General features: G+C 35.3%; 1 protein-coding gene across 6 annotated transcripts in view; it reads right to left on the reverse strand.

The window, feature by feature from the left end:
- Window positions 1-22,194, reverse strand: part of KCNT2 (potassium sodium-activated channel subfamily T member 2) — a 451,692-nt gene that overhangs the window by 100,468 nt on the left and 329,030 nt on the right. For 4 of the 6 annotated variants that reach the window (XR_012125235.1, XM_073221978.1, XM_073221982.1 and 1 more), the window contains 5 exons: window positions 21,475-21,691; window positions 13,205-13,310; window positions 9,467-9,639; window positions 4,330-4,401; window positions 873-1,007 (listed from right to left, as the gene is read on the reverse strand). Coding sequence is in view for 5 of the 6 variants with exons in the window: in XM_073221978.1 (XP_073078079.1) it covers window positions 873-1,007; window positions 4,330-4,401; window positions 9,467-9,639; window positions 13,205-13,310; window positions 21,475-21,691 (703 nt within the window). In the remaining variant the exon portion in view is untranslated. The remainder of the gene's footprint in view (window positions 1-872; window positions 1,008-4,329; window positions 4,402-9,466; window positions 9,640-13,204; window positions 13,311-21,474; window positions 21,692-22,194) is intronic. The other 2 variants (XM_073221980.1, XM_073221979.1) reach the window with 2 other exon arrangements.

Below are 22,194 nucleotides of genomic sequence, written 5' to 3' on the forward strand. Positions count from 1 at the left end.
GAGATCATATAATAAATAGTCAAATTAAGTGGGACTTGCATCAAGGTTTTTTCTTCTGAATTCTGAACTACAACTATAAATAGATAACTACTTTCAATGTACACTTTGCTACAATATGAAGGGATGTGGCTGGAGTTAGGAGGGAATGATGATAGAGCTCATATTGTTTTATTTACTTTCATAATTTGGTAGCTCAGATGTTTCCTTTAGACTTCTGCAAAACTCATAAAATAGAAATAATGATCTTTTAGATATTAAATTTTAAACCAATTTTAGGAAGAATCATTCCAAATGATGTGGATGTCTTCATTGGTAGGGGATTCTGACTTTTCTTATAGCATAGATTTTTCTCTCCTTTTCACTGTCACCTAAAATGACCATAATGGGGATTACTATCTGGGTGAGCCTAATTAACAAAAGAGAGGAAAAAAAGTGAGGATAAGGTCATGAATTGGCTCCTAACATTGGTAAATTACCTGTTCTCAGCCTTTCAATCTCTCATTCCTTGTCACCCATGATGTAACTGCACCCTTTGGCCATCACTAGGCATGAAACCGAAGCTAGAACGTGCATGGTTTGTCACAAATCACGGCTGCGACTACACACTATGTTTCAGAATTTGTTATTGTTAAACTATACAAGAAAACAGATTCATTATTCTATTCATTTTTAAAAGAACTGATGACCTGGTGTTCAAGATTAAACTTCACATAGTGCCAGACCTACATGAGGGGCTGTTTTACGTCCAAATCAATGAACATAACTTCAGTGTAATGGTCTAATATTCATTCCTTATACACAAAGCCAGAGTTAAACACGTCACAGACACTTAACAGTAAGGACATGATGGGATGGGCCACTCGGACACGTACCTGAAGAGGGTCTGCACGTTCACGATGGTCTTGGCGTCGGCCATATAGTCCTCCTCCGCGCTCATGGTGCTCTCCTTGTCCACCACCACCATGTCGGCGGCGAAGGTCACCCCACACCTGAGCAAGTCATCTAGGCTTTGATGAAAGTCAACAGAAGAAATATGGACTTTCAATAAATCACAGTATTAACATCACTTCTAAAACTTGCTTGCTCCCTGTGCTTGTACAGGCAGCTTTCACAGCATGTGCGCCGGTAGATGTTAATAGGATTGTAATACAATATTCCTGCTGATACGAAATAATTCCCATTTTGGGGCTCTTTATGTTTCATTAGTTCTCAACTACTTCAAAGCATATGCATTAAGAATCTTATTTAATAATGTTCAGTTATATCAATAAAGCATGCAAAACACCTATTTGAAATCAAATAGAAAAGGAACATTAGAACTTTGTTTTTACAGTTAGCACACTATTTCAAAGATGTAATATCTACATTTTTTATACCTACAGTGCCTTCAGTAAAAGAAGAAATGAACACATATTAATTTAGGTGGTTAAGATTAATAAAGATATATAAAGCTGTGAAATATTTATTTTTAAAAGTTATTTATTTGTGTAAAACTATGTGCTATAGATTGGTTCCACACAGCCAAGAGCATGTAAAATATATGAATATCAGCTGCATTCAAGCCTACTGGTCAGTTTTGAGCAAGTGATCGAATAACCTGATTTCTTTGGTTGCATGAAATAATTTCTAAACTAGGTTACAAGTTCCTGTGAGTTATAATAGTCAGTCTTCTCTATCACTGATAAAAAAACTTTATCTAACATTCTCCCATTGAATTAAAATAAAATCTGAAACAAGGAAACCATTATCTCATTGACTTTGCTTCATACAAACTAGAAAAATGGACTGAATTGGGTAAAGGGAGCTAAACTTGAATGAGTATAAGAAAAATCACAGAACTGATTGAAGGCAGATAAGAAGAAGTGAGTTAATAGATTGCCACATCTTCTGATATAAAATATGAAGTATTAAACTTAATTAATAGTAGTTCCTTTTAGATTCTTGAATTGAAGAGTCAGTTCCCTGAGGATCCTCTTCAAGCACATGATTGGCTGGCCTGGCCCTGTCACATTACAGAGAATTGTTTTCCTTGCATGGTAAGGCAAGAGGCAGAATTTCTTATTCTTATAAGAGGAGAGAATATTAACAAAGCTTTGAGTCCAAGATCCCCAGGAGTAGTCCGGAAAAAAACATTTCATTTCAGTCAGGAACAATGTTCTGCAGCAGAGATTTTGTGGCTAAAAATGTGGAAACAGAATATTATTTCAAATAGCCTTCCTTTGGTGAGAGGGCCACAACCATAACATCCAATCAAGATGATGACAAAGTTTAAATCTCTAGGAATCCTTTATTTGGGAGTTCCTTTGGTGTAGGAAATTCATAACTTTTTAAAAAAGAAAGAAGTAGATGGAAAGTGAATGTAATATGGTCCATTATGGATAAAAATGATGCCTAAGTCGTATGCTTTCAACACACCTTATTATATTTTAAATCACTTATCATATTTCAGCTCTTAATCTTTTTTTCCTCATTAAAAAATTAATCTCTCCATTATAATGATCTATATAGGAAAAGGCAAAGATAAAGTGGTAGAAGGTAAGCTTGAGGGGAAATGGATATACAGATAGAAGTTATAACAGGAAAAGTGAATATTTCAACAGCAAAAAATCAATGAATTTGAACCTTGACAAAAATTTCACTATGAGTACCTGTACTAAATAACTGCCGATACCTGTGTACATCACCTAATTCCATACTCAGAGTACTGGCTGTTGTCATTTATTCCTTGCTTGGCCATTTATGATTAAATGAGTTTAAATCTATAGAAAATACACAAAATTAGAATGGCCCTTCTGAGTCATGCAGAAACTTTTTATTCTTCATGTTTAAACTTGAAATCATTTTTATATCCATTTAATATTGTGATTTATTCATTTTTCCTCTTCGTATTAGGTTACCAATTCTTGTAACTCCATGTCTGTCATAATTTCTCTCCACTAGCCTATCTACAACGCCACGGCCTATTTTCCCTTTGCCATGGTTGCTTCACACAGTTCAGCCGCCAGATGGCTGTCCAAGAAAAGAGTCAGTGTGGATGAAAAAAAGCTCCGGGTGATCTACTTGACAATGTCGCCTGATACTCTTCTCTAAGGCTTTCTTTTCAAGCACTAGAATGTGAACGTACAAGTATAAGAGAGTGTGTCTATGATCTAATTCACTCAGAGGTTTTTATTTAAGGAAATGTAAAAACACAGACAAAAGAGGACAATAAAATAGTGAATCTACACATATCAATCACTCAGCTTCAATAATTATCCATTTGTAGACAATGCTGTTTCATCTCTAATCCTAGGACTTTGATCCTCTCAGTTCTTCTTTTCCTTCCAATAAATACTTTTACAGAGAAAGAATTCATTTCATAGTTTACATCAGCAAAGACAGGTGGGAGATTTATTCTTTTACATTTAAATATACTGCTTTGTAATGAATTTTGATAGAACACTATCATTTTAAAGTAATATCACTGGTCATAACATATGGGTTGATTTCATTTTTATGGATTTAAATAGTAGTTTTAGTTAAACTACATTTTAGTTGGTTAGTATTATGACAACTTATCGTGTAAATTATATTAATGTAGAATGAAAGCTAAATATATGTTAATTTGTTTGGCCTTTAATGTATCCACAGCTAATAAACACTTTTGGAGTTGTAAAACTAGTTTTTCAGCATCTACAGTAGATATCTTTTAGCATTTGTTTTTAAAGGCTCTGGCTGACATTTTTTTGAGTGGAACACATTTTATAGGAATATTAGTTTTATTATCTTTAGTTTTTATATTTTTATAGTGAAATGTTCATGCATATAAAATAAACTATTTTAATACGAAAAAATTGCACACATTTAAATTTTTAATTACTTTAACATTTTTAGAAATACAGGCTCTGATATGTTACTAAACTTAAGGAAATGTTCCAATTTACAAACCTGACTTAAAATAAACACTTCTAAATCATTTTGAAGGTTTCCAAAAGTTATGGTAATGATATCAATGCATTTAGTTGAGTCTTTAGGTTTTTCTGCTCCACTTTGCCAATAGTAGTGATGTCATTGCTATAGATGACACAAAGCTGATAAAGCTTTAGAAACTGAACATAATTGACAAAATTCACATGCAGCAAGATTTGTCTTAATTCAACAACAGATTACTGCTTAGGCAGTTGGAATAGAAGATGTATAACATAAGAACATAAGCTCTACATGCAAAATACATCATCTTTGCAATACTGAAATACAAATCACACTCATCATGCAACACAGGAGAACATCACATGACAGACAAACCACAGGACGTCACACCAGTTAGTGCGCCAAAGACTTGTCACCTACTTGTCAATAGAGCCCACCATGTAGTAAACCATTGGAAACCAACAGATTGCATCCAGAAAATGCATATCTGGCCTAAGTAGCAGATGGGTTACAAAATGAAACACAATGTCACAACAGTGGCAGCACTTCTAGAGAAAGGAAGTAAGTTGACTTAGTTTGCATTTCCAAAACTAAATACTGTTGGCAAGATTAATTTTAAGTGTTTTTTCCTTCAAATTAATTAGAAAATATTATTTGTATTTGTTATGAATAATACAATGCACTCAGAATTATAAAAACAGGTTGTATTTTTGCTTTCTAAATCAGAAACATTATGGCATTATTCTACAAAAATACTGAATTGATACCCTTAATTATGATTAAAACGTCTTTTCAATGAGTTAAAATTTATTTATGCAGAGGAGGCCTTGTAAAATTATGAACTCGTGATTTTATTTCTCAGATGACCCAAAGAATAGGGGAACTAAATTAGCATGCCTATCAGGAGCAACTTTCTCTAAGGGATTTACAAAATTACAACATACCTCTTAGAATATCAACATCTCAATGAATATAATATAAGTAGCCATGCAATATACATAAAATTAAAATGAGAGTAATTCACCTTTTAAATTATTGATATTGTTGAGCAAATATTTATTATAGCTGAAATCTTTACTCATATGCATATCTGTGGAAAGAATCATAAACCTGGAAGCCTCCTTGGAAATCACTTAATCTATTATATTCATTTTATAAAGTTATTAGTTCTTTCATGCATCTATTCAATCTCTATATTACCAAAATATTTTATATAATAGACATTTTAATATACTCAGGCATATGCAAAAAAATCATGTTACCTTGTACAAGAAGAAATAGCTTTTGGAACACAGGTACAAAATGATGCAATTATAATATATATATCTTGATGTGAAAAAATTAACAATAGGTGGCACTCCAGAGACAGAACTGGGGACCATTTCACAGAGATATTTAATTTGTATGTTGAAGGACAACCAGGAGTTTGCCCGAAAAAGAAAGAAAGGGAAATTCTAGGCAAGTGTAGGAAATTCTAGGGAAATATAGCATCTGCAAAATCCCAGGTGCTTATCCCAGCTAGATGAAGTTTTTTTCTCCCTGTCTTATTTTCTTCCTATTGATTGTCCTCTTATTCCTTTATACTCTGAAGAAAAATAATGCTTAGCACAGTGAAGCATAAAAAGAAATCTTCCAAAGAATACCACTGTTGTGATGTTGATTAAATTCCTCCCATCATTAAATTTCTTTGTAGCCAATTTAAATGACCTCATAGTATTAAATACTATAAATGTACCACAATTCATTTAAAAAATCTTAAATTGTTCAGTTCAAAATTATTTTACTTTTATGTTACTAATTGTTGAAACCACAAGTTATTCTAATATCTCACTATTGTAATACTGGTATGTACATCTTTGGATGACATTTTACTAGCATTCGTTTTTTTCACTTACTCTAAACCATTCATAGAAGGGATATCAGTAAATCATACACTATAAATATTTTTAAAATTTGTGACATATGTTTCTTTCACAAATATTACAACTGTATACACTTCCAGTAGCAGTCTTTGATGGTGACTTCTAGTTATATTTCTGGGCATTGTTCTGTTTCTTAAGAATAGAAGAGACATTTCACCCATTGGTTGAAGACCCTTCAGTCCCTTACCCACCTCAGGATTGCAGACATGTGAGGACCCAAGTGCCACAGACTAGGGCAGCACTGAGATTTTGTGGTGGTTTGAAGAATACTTCTGCCTAAGTCGTTTTTGGGTTATTACTTTGTTTTATTTTTGAACAGAACTCCTATACAGTTCCAGTCACATAAAGCAAGTAGCTCCATAACTCATGTGGCAGAGTTGGGTCCATAATTCATTATTATTGATTGCAGATATATTCCAGAGTGTTTGAGTCTCTTTTCCATCTCTCAGATGAAATGGATGACCAGATAACCTTTAAAGTTGGGGTAGTAATCAAAATATTTGAAATCTGGGTGGCATAACAGAACAGATGGCCAACCAATCAGAACTGAGATCAACTTTAAAGAACCAGTATGTTCTTTCCAATTTGACTGTGTTTTATTTAATTACCATATTACAAATAGCCTTACAATATTTTTTTTTTTTTTTTACAAATTTACTATTTGTAAATTAATATTTACAAATAGTAAACATTGTGAACACTTACTCTGACCAATTATGTTTCTGAATATTATAAATCTATTTACAATTGAAATACCATACTATGATATCTGCTATTATTTTCTTTATTTAAATTGAACTGGTCTTTCAAGTAAATTTCCTAAATGGACATTTATCTAATATTATTTTCAGCAATCTTCATGTGACTTTAAAATAAAGCCAAATTCCACTAAGCTAACTAATAATTGTAGAAGTATGTACAATCATTAGGGTACAAATTATCAAAACACAAAAATATTTTAAAGAAGAAAGCATCATATTTATTTGTAAGATGGGGGGATAGATTGCAAAATACTAACCATGGCAGAGCAACAGTCATCTCATTGTTTAAAAAATGTACATATTGATGTGGAGACAAGATGGCGGCATGAGTAGGACAGTGTGAATCTCCTCCCAAAAACATATGTATTTTTGAAAATACAACAAATACAACTAATCCTAAAAGAGAGACCGGAAGACACAGGACAATAGCCAAACTACATCCACACGTGCGAGAGCCCAGCACCTGGTGAAAGGGGTGAGATACAAGCCCCAGCCCAGTGGGACCCGAACGCCCCTCACCCCAGCTCCCGGCGGGAGGAGAGGAGTCAGAGCAGGGACGGAGAGGGAGCCCAGGACTGCTAAACACCCAGCCCTAGCCATCTGCACCAGAGCACAGACAGTGCACACGTGTACGGCTGGAAACTAGGGACACAGGGCAGCAAGACCTCTGAGTGAGTTGCAAAGCTGATGCCCCTGTGACAAAGAAAAGTGAGTGCTTTTTGAAAGTCTTAAAGGGACAGGGATGCAACAGCTGGATGGAAACAACCCAGGTCACAGTCCAGCAGCTGGAAATTCCAGGGAAACCCGGGCACACTAACCCCCTGGGCAACAGCTCTGAGACCCCTCACAGAGGTAAACAGCCAAACAGCCCCCCGTCCATTACCCCTCCAGGGCCCGGTCATAGCAGAGAAGCAGCCTGAGGCTGGCCATGCCCTCAGCAAGGGAGCTTCCTCCATACCGGCTGGGCAAGACACAAAGACCCAGTCTACACACAATTGCCCAAAACAAGCCACTAGGAGTCGCAGTTGTCCCAGTAAAGAAAGGCCAGTAGCGAGTGGAGAGTTTGGCTCTCCCAGCTGACAGTCAATCAACATGGAAAGGCAAAAAAATTTGATCCAGACAAGACTAACCCAGACAGCTTCGGCATCTGCTACATCTTCCAGTGAGAAGGAACCTGGGGAGAAAGATTTAACCAGTCTTTCTGAAAAAGAATTCAAAACAAAAGTCATAACCATGCTGATGGACTTCCAGAGAAATATGCAAGAACTAAGGAAGGAGAATACAGAAATAAAACAAGCTCTGGAAGGACTTCAAAACAGAATGGACGAGATGCAAGAGACCATTAATGGACTAGAAAACAGAGAACAGGAACACAGAGAAGCTGATGCAGAGAGAGATAAAGGATCTCCAGGAATGAAAGAATTCGAAGAGAGCTGAGTGACCAATCGAAATGGAACAATATCCACACTATAGGGGTACCAGAAGAAGAAAAGAGAGAAAAAGGGATAGAAAGTGTCTTTGAAGAAATCATTGCTGAAAACTTCCCCAAACTAGGGGAGGAAATGGCCTCTCAGACCACAGAGGTACACAGAACTCCCATGACAAGGGATCCAAGAAGGACAACACCAAGACACATAATAATTAAAATGGCAAAGATCAAAGACAAAGACAAAATATTAAAGGGAGCAAGAGAGAAAAAAAGGTCACCTACAAAAGAAAACCCATCAGGCTATCATCAGACTTCTCAACAGAAACCCTACAGGCCAGAAGAGAATGGCATGATATACTTAATGCAATGAAACAGAAGGGCCTTGAACCAAGACTACTGTATCCAGCATGATTATCATTTAAATATGAAGGAGGGATTAAACAATTCCCAGACAAGCAAAAGTTGAGGGAATTTGCCCTCCACAAACCACCTCTACAGGGCATCTTACAGGGACTGCTCTAGATGGGAGCACTCCTAAAAGGAGCACAGAACAAAACACCCAATATATGAAGAAGGGAAGAGGAGGAATAAGAAGGGAATGAGAATCTTAATGTTGGTATATTCTGAAAAAATAATGCCACAAAGTTACAATATGTTCAGAAGGCATTTCTGTTTTGAGAAACTTATTTAAAAAAATTTTAAGCAGAGATGAAACAGCAGATTTTTCTCTCATTTAGTTCAGCATGAAATTTGCATCACTTTGGATTTAAGAGGAGAGTTGGAGGATCCTAAAAATATGGTATTGATCTAACAACCATTGGTTACTAACTTCAAGTCACAGAGAAGAATGTCATAATTTTAGAATACAATGGATTTGACCATACCATTAAGTGACCTATATTTATATTTACAATAAAGATTTTGAAATACTTAAGTAGTCTGATTTCACAAGAGTGTTATTAATCCAACATTTTCAAAATAAATTAGTATGGTAAAGCATTAATTTTTCATGTTGTATTATAAGGTATATATTTTACTACTGGAAAGATTTTCCCATACATTTCCCTTATTCTCTGATAATTGATTGTTCCTTAGAAAGACAATAAAGTTGTTCCGTTTGGGCAGAGATTTTTCAGGCCAGTTGATTAAATTAAGGAAAACAACTATAATTATTTCAGTGGCATGTTTTCCACTGATATTGAGTGATGACCACTTGCAAATACTTTAAATAAAAGTCTGAGCTATTCCAGTGATGGCTTAAGTGGTATTTGGGTTGCTAACCATATTCAATGATTGCTTTGTACCATAGCAAAGAATGCATCTCCCAGTGAATCACGTGCCATAATGTATCTGATTTACAATATTTTAAGCAAATTAAAATAAATTATTTTTAACATAATAATAAAAACTCTTTGTTGTGTTTGTGTATTTTAAAATATACTTACGGATTATCCAATAGCAGTACTATGGGATTAAGTTCTTTCTTTGGTCTATAATATGCCCTGAGAGGAACAATAAAATTATACAATCCATTTCCAGCTGTTTCAGCTGCAACTATAATTATTTTATTTTTGAATCCATAGGCTTTTGCATCCTCATAGTAGTTATGCTGGCAACTCTAGAGAAGAAAAATTATACAAAGAAATGCCATTTTTATACTCTACTAAAATTTGGTGAAAAAATTTGGGGTCTATGGAAATACAAAATTAATCTAACTTAGCAAGTCCTTTATTTTCTAACAAATTACATAATAGTTACATGTTTCTATGTCCAATTCTCCAACCTGCTTTAGGAAATAAAGGTGTGTACAGGCAAGACAAAAGAATTGCAGGTATTAGCTTGGTGTGAGGGAAGTAGTCAGCAATATGTGTGCTCACATGCTCTATTATAAACTAAAACTTGTTAGATGACATCTGGATATCTATAAAACTTATCACAATGTATATGTGTACCAGAACATCGCATGATATACCTTAAATATGTGCAATTTTTATTTGTCAATTATACCTCAATAAATGAAAAACAAATCTACTTCTGACTTTAATTTCCAGAACAATAGTGACATGGAAGTTAAAGTACCTTAGGACATTCCAATGCCTGAATACCTAAACGAAGGGACACTTAAAGAGATTTTTCTTTTTTGTTAAAAAACAAAAACAACAAAACTCCAATTGTCCAAATGTATTCCTGAGCTGGCAAGAAAATCTTAGAAATACTCAAAAGTAAAATACTAATACTAATAACAAAAATAGTAACACACGTTACCAAAACCGACTTTTTCAGAGAGTATTTTGTTATTTCCCAGGGAGCTAGAACTTACTGGCCCTAGCACTATTAAACTGAGATGCTTTTAAATTAATTATCTACGTGGAGAACTGCTTTAGTGTTCTGCCTTTTTGTCTTTTTATGTCTCTATGTGGGTTTCTTTTTATTTGGATTGAGATTAATTGGTTCCCTATGGATTCATCATCAACTCTGGAATATTCTCTGCCTTTATTCCTTAATAAAAATCATAAAACCCTCATTGGAACAAGGCACCATGAGTCACCAGAAACAATAAACAATAGAATTAGACTCACAAAGACTACAGATTTAGCTGTTATTAGATTCAGAAAATGAGCATGTTTATTATGCTTACAGAAATAAAATAGAACATTCAAATTATGAACAGAGAACAAAAGCCTATTTAAAATATTTAGTAGATGTTTTAAAAACATATATTCTCTTCTAAAACTAAAAAGTTTAACAATTAGAAATAGAAACTCAAAAGATGGTTCAGGTTGCACATGGGATGCATCTGAAGGGAACTACTATGGGACAGAGTCGCAGTGATTACTCAGGTAGTACGGAAAAGTTAAGGAACTTGGAAAATACTGTGAGAACATATGGCATATATTTAAACAACACACCTGAAAAAGAGCTGAAAGATTCAGAAAGAAGCCCTATCTAAGAAAGTATTGACTGAGGATTTTCTAGAATTAATTAAATACCTAAATCTTCAAGTTCTGGAAATCCAGTGAATCTTAATACAGACACTTGAAGAGAAATCCAGTGTCATAATAAGAATCAAGAACTGCCAAGACAGTAAGATCTTAAAAGTAGTCAGATGAAAAGAGAGACTGCCTAAAAGGAATACAAACTAGATGATGGCTGATTTCTCAACAGAAATATGGAGCCCAGAAAACAGTGAACAAAATCCTAATGTGCTAAAACAAAAAGAAAACTTACAGCCTGGAACTGGACACCCAGTAAATTTATCTTTCAAAAAGGAAGACAAAATAAGTATATTTCTAGGGAAACTAAAATTGAAAGAATTTACCACTAATAATATCTCATTAAGAGAATTTCTAAAAACTAATCAAAGGAAGTAGGGAAATTAAGCCAGAAGGAAGGTTTAAGGCATAAGGAGGAATGGAGAAAAAAAGAAATGATAAAAAAGGGCAATACATCTTCATTGGAAGTATGACTGGAGAATTACTTAAATATAGGCAGGATGTGAAACCACAGGAAGGAACTGAGTCACTCCAAAGAGGTCATGGAGGAAGAGTAACAGATTGATGTTGACATTAAAAAGAACTTCAATACTTATTAGATAAAATGAGGGGAAAAACTAATCTAAGAGACATAGGAGTAGCTTAATCAGTAAGAAAAAAGAACAGAGAGAAGAGGGAGTTGAGTGTTCATAACCCCTGACCAGGAAGAAGCCTGAGGACACTGATGGGCGATGAACCGGGAACACGATCCCGGCTCACGCATTTCACAGATGCATCAGGATTGACTGTATGACCTCATCTCCTCACCACAAAGCAGGCGCTCATTTCTGCAGCAGACCACCACCACCAGACAGTCAAATGCTACCTAAATAATGGAAAATCCCAGATGTCATCAGCCAGTCACTAGCACTCAGAAACTTTGCCTTCTTGATATGGTAAAGAAGCAAACTTACAGCCTTTTGACTTTAAAAGACCCTCCACTGCTCCTCACCGATCCTCATATCTGAAAGCTTTTCAGTTATCAGGTTCTCAGCTTGGAGATAAATCACTTCCACTCTGGTATCCCAGCATTTTTTTTTTCTCTCTTTGTGCGTTAAAAAGTAAAATGCCACCAGAAATTAATCTAGGTTTTGTGGGGTCTAAAGCTTATATTATTTGGGAATCCTCCTTAAGGGAAATAATACCAATGTTATAAATAAAATATTAATCACAGGTTCTTGGAAAGAGCCAATACAAGTGAAAGGCTCTGGAGCTTAAGATTCACTCATGTTACAAAAAATACACAACTAGAGCTATGAAATGCTGCAGAACAAAAAAGTGAAACAAGGATTGGAAAAATAAATAAGTCATTGAGAGAAGGAGCAGTCCATCTTTAGGGGCCCTGATGAATATTTGGGAGCAATAGCAAAAATTCACAAGACTTCAGGAAGATAAAGGTAGAAACTTTATGTTTATCATATGAAAAAATAATACTAGCAAGAATATTAACAAAATGCATTAAGTGCTTACTCATTTATTAAGTTCCTGGCACTGTGTTAAGCTTTTTGCATCAACTAAGTTATACACTTCTCACAAGAGTCCTGTGAGGCTCATATTAAAATTACAACAATTTTACAGATGTGGAAACTGAAATTTAATGGTAAAGCTATTTGCCTAAATTATAAAACTTGTAAAACCATATTTTAATTCTGGTAAACCCCAAAATTTCAGGTAAAATAAGAAATTCTTGGTTGGAATTGGTGGCATATTTTAATTTCTGGGAGATGGAGGGCTTGGGAGTCTTCTTTTTATCTGCTTTCTTATTCATCAGTAAGTAAATTCTCATACAGGTTATGCCCAATGGCCATAATGCCTGGTAAATGCCTGGTAAAAATGAATGGTGTACATTTGGCCAAACTGATTGTGGGAGACTGAATGTTGACAGTGCACAGGTTTGAAATTCTGGCACCTTTGTTTTCCTCTTTAAATACACGACTGATTCATTGGGTCCTTTAATAGAGTTGAAGCATTTGAGTAATCTTCAGTGTAGTTAAGAAAGTAAAATTCACCACCTTATGTATTGCATTTACATTTGAAAAAGATAACATTTAAGCTATTTAGTCAAAAGATTGTACAAAATTATTTAAATATGTGTAATTACAAAATGCCATGATTTTAGTTTTGGAGACAATAACAGCAACAGGCACTTACCTTGTCTAGTCTTAAGCAGCAAAATGGTACTTTTTCATGAAGGAGATGACAAAAAGTGGGTGAACTTCCTATATATGGAGAGTAAGGTGGGTAGCCTTTAGCATATCTGTAAAATAATACAAAATATATTGATTGCCTTTAAAAATGCATGTAAAGTTGGACAATTAAGTTATAGCCATGTTCCTCTATTTTGATAAAGTTAGATATTGTAATTCATACTGTCACAGTTACACTTTGATAAAGAAATAGTTTAGAACAGGGATAGGCAAACTAGGGCCCAAAACCAAATCTGGCCCTTCACTTGATTTTATAAACTAAACTGTTTTTTATATTTTTAAATGGTTAGAAAAAAAGCAAAAAAATATTTCATGTGACAGGAAAATTATATAAAATTCAAATTTCAGCATCCAGAAGTAAAGTTTACTTTAGAACACAGTCAGGCTCATTCATTTTGTGTATTGTGTATGGTTTCTTTCATGCTTTAAAAAAAGAGTTGAGAAGTTGCAGAAAAGACTACATGGTCCATAAAGCCTAAAATATTTACAAACTGGTTCTTTCATAAAAAGCTTGCCAATCCTCTGTTTAAAAGATTTAGGCAGATTTTAAAAAATCAATAATTGTTATAAAACATATTTAAAGCAAAATGCATTATTATGATTCACTGTATTAGTATTCATTAGTTATGGATGCATAAACCAAAATTGAGTAAGTGATTGAGATAATTATTTAAACCTCCACCAAAAACAGAATTTTACTGGAACCATGTTTAAAACATTATCAAAGGTATTCACTTTAGTTTAAACCAACATTAACTGAACTTCTATTATGTGAAAGATATTGAGAGAAGTGTTTGAGTGGTGTTACCACTGCCACTACTACTAGTATTACTACATCAAATAATTATTATTTTGGAGAAAAGATGGTGGTATAAGAAGGCAAAGCAGAAACCTCCCCCAGAATCACACTGAACATGAAAATACAGCAAATACAACTAAACCTGAAAATGACATGCAAACTGCAGAACTGACTACCTACATCTGGGGAAGAAGAGAAGACTGTACAGAAGAGGGTAAAGTAGCAAAGCCATGATCCAGTGAGACCCACACCCTCCCCTGACCCTAGGCCACAGGCAGGAAGAAGAGGAATGGAATGGAGAGGAATTAGAAGCCCAGGACCCTGAACACCTGCCTCTGGAGATCTGCACCAGGAACATAAGCCCACATTAGGTGGTGCTCTGGTGACTGGTGGAGATGGAAAACAGAGGCAGGGGGAACACTCAGGGAGGTTGGGATTCCAGCTGCCTATGGAAAACAGGCATGATCTAAGGGCCCCCCACAGTGCTGTCTGCTTAGGAGAAAGTTCAGCTGGGTATTACCTCCCCAGCCAGACCTCAGACCAACAGGTTAGGGACCCTCAGGAGCCCCAGATGCTCCATCCCCCTCACCAACAATGCAACCATGGGAGTCCTTCCTGCAGTATGTGGCCTGTTGGTCAGTAGTGAAATCAGACTTTACTCCTGGGTATGCAGAGGGAGATGCGCCCAGCTTTCTCAGCCCTTTTTCGGGCCAGCTTGGGAACTCCAGGAGCCAGCCCTGGGAGCTCTTTCATCCTAGTACATGTTGGTCCTGCTTGACATTGGTCCCCACCACTGCAGCACACTGGATGAAAGGCAGCTCTGCCCAGGGTGCCTCACATAGCACCAAGGCTGCCCACTGTGTGTGAGGCCTGCTTGAGCTGGCAGTGGAGGAAGCTTTGCACCTGGGAAGGCAGAGGGAGTATCTTGCCTCTATTCTGGCCCAGCTTCATAAACACTGTAGAAGCCAGTCTCTGGAGCTCCTTCCTCCTGGCAGGTGTCTGTCCCACTCACCTGCAGCACCCACCATTGCTGCAGGCTGGGTGGGGCAACTCTGTCCACAGCAACTTCAGTGACACAGTTCCTAATATTCTCCCTGCTTGCAAAATAAGCCAATAGACCACACTGAAATTAGAGCACTACACGCCAGAAAGGTGCCCTGCACACTGCACACAAATAGGTGGCATTCCAGCACAGGAAACTAAGCTTCTGGGCACTACAGGGTACCTCATACACAAACTTATTATTCCTAGGAAACACTAAAAAATATGAAGAGGCAGAGGAATTTGATCCACAAAAAAATACAACACAAAACATCAGAAAAAGAGCAGAGTGAAACTAAAATCACCAATCTTCTTGATAAAGACTTCAAAATAAAAGTCATAAACATGCTCATGGATCTACAGAAAAATATTTTCTATCTCAGAGAGGACCACAACAAAAAGAGAGAACACTTCCAAAAAGTCACTCAGACCTGAAGAATACAGTATCTGAAAAGAAAAATACAATGGAGGGAAACAATAGCAGACTTACACAGGTTGAAGAAGTTGTATGTGATCTGGCAATTAGGGAGCAAGAAAACAATGAATCTAAAAAACAGAGAGAAAGAAGAATCTCTAAGGATGAAAGAATAATAAGAGAGTGTGTGACCAATCCAAACAGAAAAATATTCACATTATGGGGGTACCAGAAGAAGAGAGAGACAAAGGGATAGAAAGTCTCTTTGAGGAAATAATTTTTGAAAAATTCTCTGAACTTCAGAAAGAAATAGACACTCAGGTCATGGAAGCCCAGAGATCTCCCAAAAAAAGGAACCCTAGGAAGACAACGCAAAGACATATAATAATTAAAATGTCAAAGATCAAGGGCAAGGGGAGAGTACTAAGAGCAGCCAGAGAGAGAAAAAGGATTACTTATAAAGGAAACCCCATCAGGCTATCAGTAGACTTCTCAGCTTAAACTTTACAAGCCAGAAGGGCATGGCATGATATGTTTAATGCAATGAAACAGAAGGATCTCCAACCAAGAATACTCTATTCGGCAAGATAAGAATTTAAATTTTAAGCAGGATTGAACAATTTTAAGATAAGAGTAGAAGGAATGCACCACCATTAAGACAACCCTACAGGATATGTTAAAAGGAATGCTCTAGATGGAAATATTCCTAAAGCTAAATAACTGTCACCAGAGAAAATAAACCCACAGTTAAGGCAGTAGACTAATTAATTACCAAGAAAGTACAAAATTAAATCAGCTACTCACATAATCAGTCAATGAACACACAAAAAGTGCAGAACATAGCACCTAATGTATAAAGTGTCAGGGAAAAAGAAGAAGAAAGGGTGTAAAAGTTTCCTTTAGATTGTGTTGAAAACAGAGTAATCAGAAATTTAAGATAGATTGTTAGATAGAAAGGAAGCTATCTTTGAACATTTGGTAACTACAAGTCTGAAGCCTACAATGGCAGTAAGTACGTATCTATCAATAATCACCTTAAATATAAATGGTCTGAATGCACCAATAAAAAGACATAGAGTGGCAGAATGGATTAAAAAAACAAGACCCACCTATATGCTGCCTACAAGAGACTAATTTCAGAAAAGACATAGACAGACTAAAAGTGAAGAGATGGAAAAAGATATTTCATGTAAATAATAGGGAGTAAAAAGGAAGAGTAGCACTACTTACATCAGACAAAATAGATTTTAAAACAAAGTAACAAGAGACAACGAAGGACATTATATAATGATAAAGGGGCCATCCTACAAGCATATCTAACCATATAAATATCTATGTACCCAATATAGGAGCACCTAAATATGTAAAACAAATACTAACAGAATTAAAAGGGGAAAAAGACTGCAAAACATTCATTTTGGGAGACTTTAACACACCACTCACACCAATAGACAGATAAACCAGACAGAAAATAAGTAAGGAGACAGAGGCACTGAACAATGCATTAGAACATATGGACCTAACAGACATCTTCAGAACACTCCAACCAAAAGCAGCGGGATATACATTCTTCTCAAGTGTACATGGAACATTTTCCAGAATAGATCACATATAGAGCCTCAGTAAATTGAAAAAGATTGAATTGTACCAACCAGCTTCTCAGACCACAAAGGTATAAAACTAGAAATAAATCATGCAAAAAACAAAACAAAAACAAAAAAGCCTACAACACATGAAGGGTTAACAACCTGCTCCTAAATAATCAATGGATCAATGACCAAATAAAAACAGAGATCAAGCAATATATGGTGATAAATGGAAACAACAACTCAACACCACAGAACCTGTGGGATGCAGTAAAGACAGTTTTAAGAGGAGAGTACATACCAATACAGGCCTACATCAGGAAAGAAGAACAATCCCAAGTAAATGGTCTGAACTCACAATTAGAGAAACTAGAAAAAGAAGAACAAATGATATCCAAGGTCAGAAGAAAGAGGGTCATAATAAAGATCAGAGCAGAAATAAAGAAAAATGAGAAGAATAAAACAATAAAAAGAATCAATGAAACTAGGAGCTGGTTCTCTGAGAAAATAAACAAAATATATAAACCCCTAGCCAAACTTAGCAAGAAAAAAAGAGAGTGTATATGTATATGCACAAACAAAATCAGAAATGAAAAATGAATAATCACAACAGATACCACAGAAGTACAAAGAATTATCTGAGATTACTATGAGAAATTATATGCCTATAAACTGGGCAACTTAGAAGAAATGGACAATTTCCTAGAAAAATACAACCTTCCAAGACAGACCCAGGAAGAAACAGAAAATCTGAACAGACCAATTACCAGCAATGAAATTGAATTGGTAATAAAAAAAACTCCCCAAACACAAAACCCCAGTTCCAGATGGCTTCAAAGTCAAATTCTACCAAACATTTAAAGAAGAGTTAGTACCCATCCTTAAAGCATTCCAAAAAGTAGAAGAGGAGGGAATACTTCCAAATTCAATTTATGAGGCCAGTATCACTCCAATAGCAAAACCAAAGATATCACAAAAAATTAACTTACAGACCAATACCACTGAAGAACATAGATGCAAAAATCTTCTACAAAAATTAGAAAACCAAACCCAAAAATACATAAAAAAAGATCATCCATCATGACCAAGTGGGATTTATTCCAGGAATGCAAGGATGGTACAATATTCATAAATCCATCAATATCATATACCACATCAACAAAAAGGGCAAAACTCAAATGATCATCTCAATAGATATGGAAAAAGCATTTGATAAAATTCAACATCCATTCAGGATAAAAACTCAACAAAACAGGGTACAGCGGGTACATACCTCAACATAATAAAGGCCATATATGACAAATGCACAGCCAAAATCATGTTTAACAGTAAAAAGCTGAAAGCTTTTCCTCTGAGATTGGGAACAAGACAAGGATCCCAACTCTCCCCACTTTTATTCACCATAGTACTGGAAGTCCTAGCCATGTTAATCAGACAATGCAAAGAGATAAAGGCTTCCAAATAGGTAAGAAAGAAATTAAACTGTCACTGTTTGCAGATGACATGATATTATACTTAGAAAACACTAAAGACTCCACCAAAAATTTATTAGAACTAATAACTGAATTCAGCAAGGTTACAAGATACAAAATTGATACACAGATATATATTTTATTCCTACATACTAACAATGAATCAGCAGAAAGAGAAATCAGGGAAACAACTCCATTTACAGTTGCAACAAAAAGAATAAAATGCCTAGGAATCAACCTAACAAATGACGTAAAAGACCTTTATTCTGAAAACTACAAGACACTCATAAGAGAAATTAAAGAAGACACCAGTAAATGGAAATACATCCCATGCTCATGGATAGAAAGAATTAATATTGTCAAAATGGCCATCCTGCTTAAAGCAATCTACAGATTCAATGTAATCCCTATCACAATACCAACAGCATTCTTCAACAAAGAAGAACAAATAGTTCTAAAATCCATATGGAACCACAAAAGACCCCAAATAGCCAAAGCAGTCCTGAGAAAGAAGAACAAAGCTAGGGGCATTACACTCCCTGATTTTAAGCTCTACTACAAAGTTACAGTATTCAAAACAATTTGGTACTGGCACAAGAACAGACCCACAAATCAGTGGAACAGAACAGAGATCCCAGATATAAACCCACACACATATGGTCAATTAATGTATAATAAAGGATATCCATTAATATACAATGGTGAAAAGATAGCCTCTTCAAAACTGATGTTGAAAAAACTGGGTACTACATGTAAGAGAATGAAACTGGATTATTGCCTAACTCCATACACAAAAGTAAAGTTGAAATGGATCAAAGTTCTGAATGTAAGTCATGAAACCATAAAACTCTTAGAGTGAAACATAGGCAAAAATCTCTTGAATACAAACATGAGAAAATTTTTCCTGAACATATTTCTTCAGGCAAGGGAAACAAAATAAAAAACTAACAAATGGAACTACGTCAAACTCAAAAGCTTCTGTGTAGCAAAGCTTTTGAGTTTGATGAATATATTCTCCCATCCTACAGTATGGGAGAATAAATTCATCAACCATTTATCTGATAAAAGGTTAACATCCAAAATATACAAAGAACTCATATACCTCAACAACCAAAAAGCAAATATCTCAATTAAAAAAATGCATGGAGGACCTGAATAGACACCTCTCCAAAGAAAAAATTCAGATGGCCAACAGGCATATGAAAAGAAGCTCCATATCACTAAACATCAGGGAAATGCAAATTAGAACCACAATGAGATATCACCTCACACCAGTTAGCATGGCCAACATCCAAAAGACAGAAAACAACAAATGCTGGTGAGGATGCAGAGAAATGGGGACCCTCCTACACTGTTGGTGGGAATGTAAATTGGTTCAACCACTGTGGAAAGCAATATGGAGGTTTCTAAAAAAATTAAAAATAGAAATACCACTTGACCTAGTAATTCCATTCCTAGGAATTTACCAGAAGAAAACAAGAATCCTGATTCAAAAGGAGATATGTATTCCTATGTTTATGGCTGCACTATTTACAATAGCCAAGACATGGAAACAACTTAAATGTCCATCAATAGGTGAATGAATAAAGATATGGTACATATACACAATGGAATATTATTCAGTCACAAAAAGAAAAGAAATCCTGTTATTTGCAGTAACATGGATGTATCTAGAGGGTATTATGCTCAGTGAAATAAGTCGGACAGAGAAAGACAGATACCAAATGATTTCACTCATTTGTGAAGTATAAAAATAGAACAACCAGAAGGGACGAAAAAGCAGTAGACTCATAGACTCTGGGAAGAGACAAGTGGTTAACAAAAGGGAGGTGGTGGAGAGGGAGGGACAAGGGACTTAAGGAGCACTATAATTCGCAATCACAATATAGGTAGGTCACTGGGATGTTAGTACAGCATAAAGAATACAATTAAGACTCTGTAACATCTTACTACACTGATAGACAGTGACCCCAAGGGAGGGGGTGAGGTCTTGATAACACAGGTGAATGTTCAGCCACTGTGTTGTGTATGTGAAACCATCATAAGATTGTATATGAATAATACTTAAGTAAAAAACTAATAACTATTATTAATACTCACTCAATGCTTACTCTGTACAAAGCATCGCCCTAAGCACATTTTCTGCATTATCTCAATCTTATTTGAACACCAGTGAAGCAGTAATTATACTCCGTTTGTAGATAAAGACATTGTGGGTCAGACTATTTAATCAAACTCACGTGCACACAATCAGTGTAAGTTGGAACTGCCGTAGGAAATTCTTTGTAACTCCCTAGTCAAGTCTGTTGACCACTGTGCTTCCCTCAAGAGATGCCATATAATATATGAATAAAAATAGACAAGTGCTGAAGGCTAAATTGTGGTTAATAACATGCACATACTATTTATTATGTAAGCTTGGTAAAGAGAATTAGTACTTCATTTATTCATTCAAAATAGTATTGACACATAGTACATGAAAAAGCCTGCTGAACACTGAAAAGCAAGGGAAGCTCAATGGAGGAAGTTGTGTTACAGGTCATTGAATAATTGACTGAAATTTGATATGGATGTGGAGGAAAATAAGGGTAGAGAGTACAATATAATTTAATGAAAATATAAAAGTTCAAAAATACACTTACATGATGAAAACATGGATTTATGTATTGTGTTTTCTACAGAAAAAGGGTAATTTAGAGTAAACTGAGCCTGGAAATATATGTTGAACCTAGAAATTTGAGGGCTTAGAATACTTCATAGTCAACAAAGATACTGGCTATTAAGAATATTGATAGAAGTATGTAGGACCGATTCTTGAATGTCCAGAAGGCAAGGACATTAGTTCTGCAGGGCAAGCATAAATCCCAGTAAATCTTACAATTTAAGAGTATCTAAACATACTCTAGGTTTGAGGAAATTTCTTCATCTGGTGTAGTTTCATCTTCTGATTGATCACTTAGAAGATCACATGTTTGTATTGATGACGTATCTGCAACCTCCAAAACCGGAGCAATGCTAGGTCTTCTCACCTCCTTGCTTCCCTCTGCAGGAAGAGACAGGGTAGTAGGGCCACTTGCCGACCTACAGCTTGTGTCTTGCAAATCTATAGCCACAGTACCTAAAACAGTGAAACATGAAAATCCGTCAAAGCATTTGCTGCCTATACAACAAATAAATTTTTTAATCATCAAAGTGAAATGAAATACAATCAGTATAACCAAAAATATATTATTATTTGCCCTTTAATCTCAAAGGTTATTTCTTTTTTTTTCATGTGGGCATTTTCTTTTCATTTCATTTCATGTGGGGATAAAAAATAGTGCATTTGTACAAAAGTGTATTTGCTGCATCTAGCTCTACAGCAAAAAACATAAGATTTGTGAAATCCTGAAATACTTAAGAATTTAAAGTGAAAAAATACTTATTTCAATTTACACTTATTTACAATTAAGAAATAATATTTTGGGGCTATTTCAGTTTTGTGGATTTCTCTTATATCCTTCTCCCCTATTTTGTTGAGGTATCTTTCTTATACCAGAACCCTTAATATTTCAGATTTATTTTTAAAATATTTTGTGAATAACTACTCTATGGCAAGCATTATCCTAGCACTAATGATAT

The sequence above is a fragment of the Manis javanica genome, chromosome 14 (assembly GCF_040802235.1).
Source record: "Manis javanica isolate MJ-LG chromosome 14, MJ_LKY, whole genome shotgun sequence".
Lineage (NCBI taxonomy): Eukaryota > Metazoa > Chordata > Mammalia > Pholidota > Manidae > Manis > Manis javanica.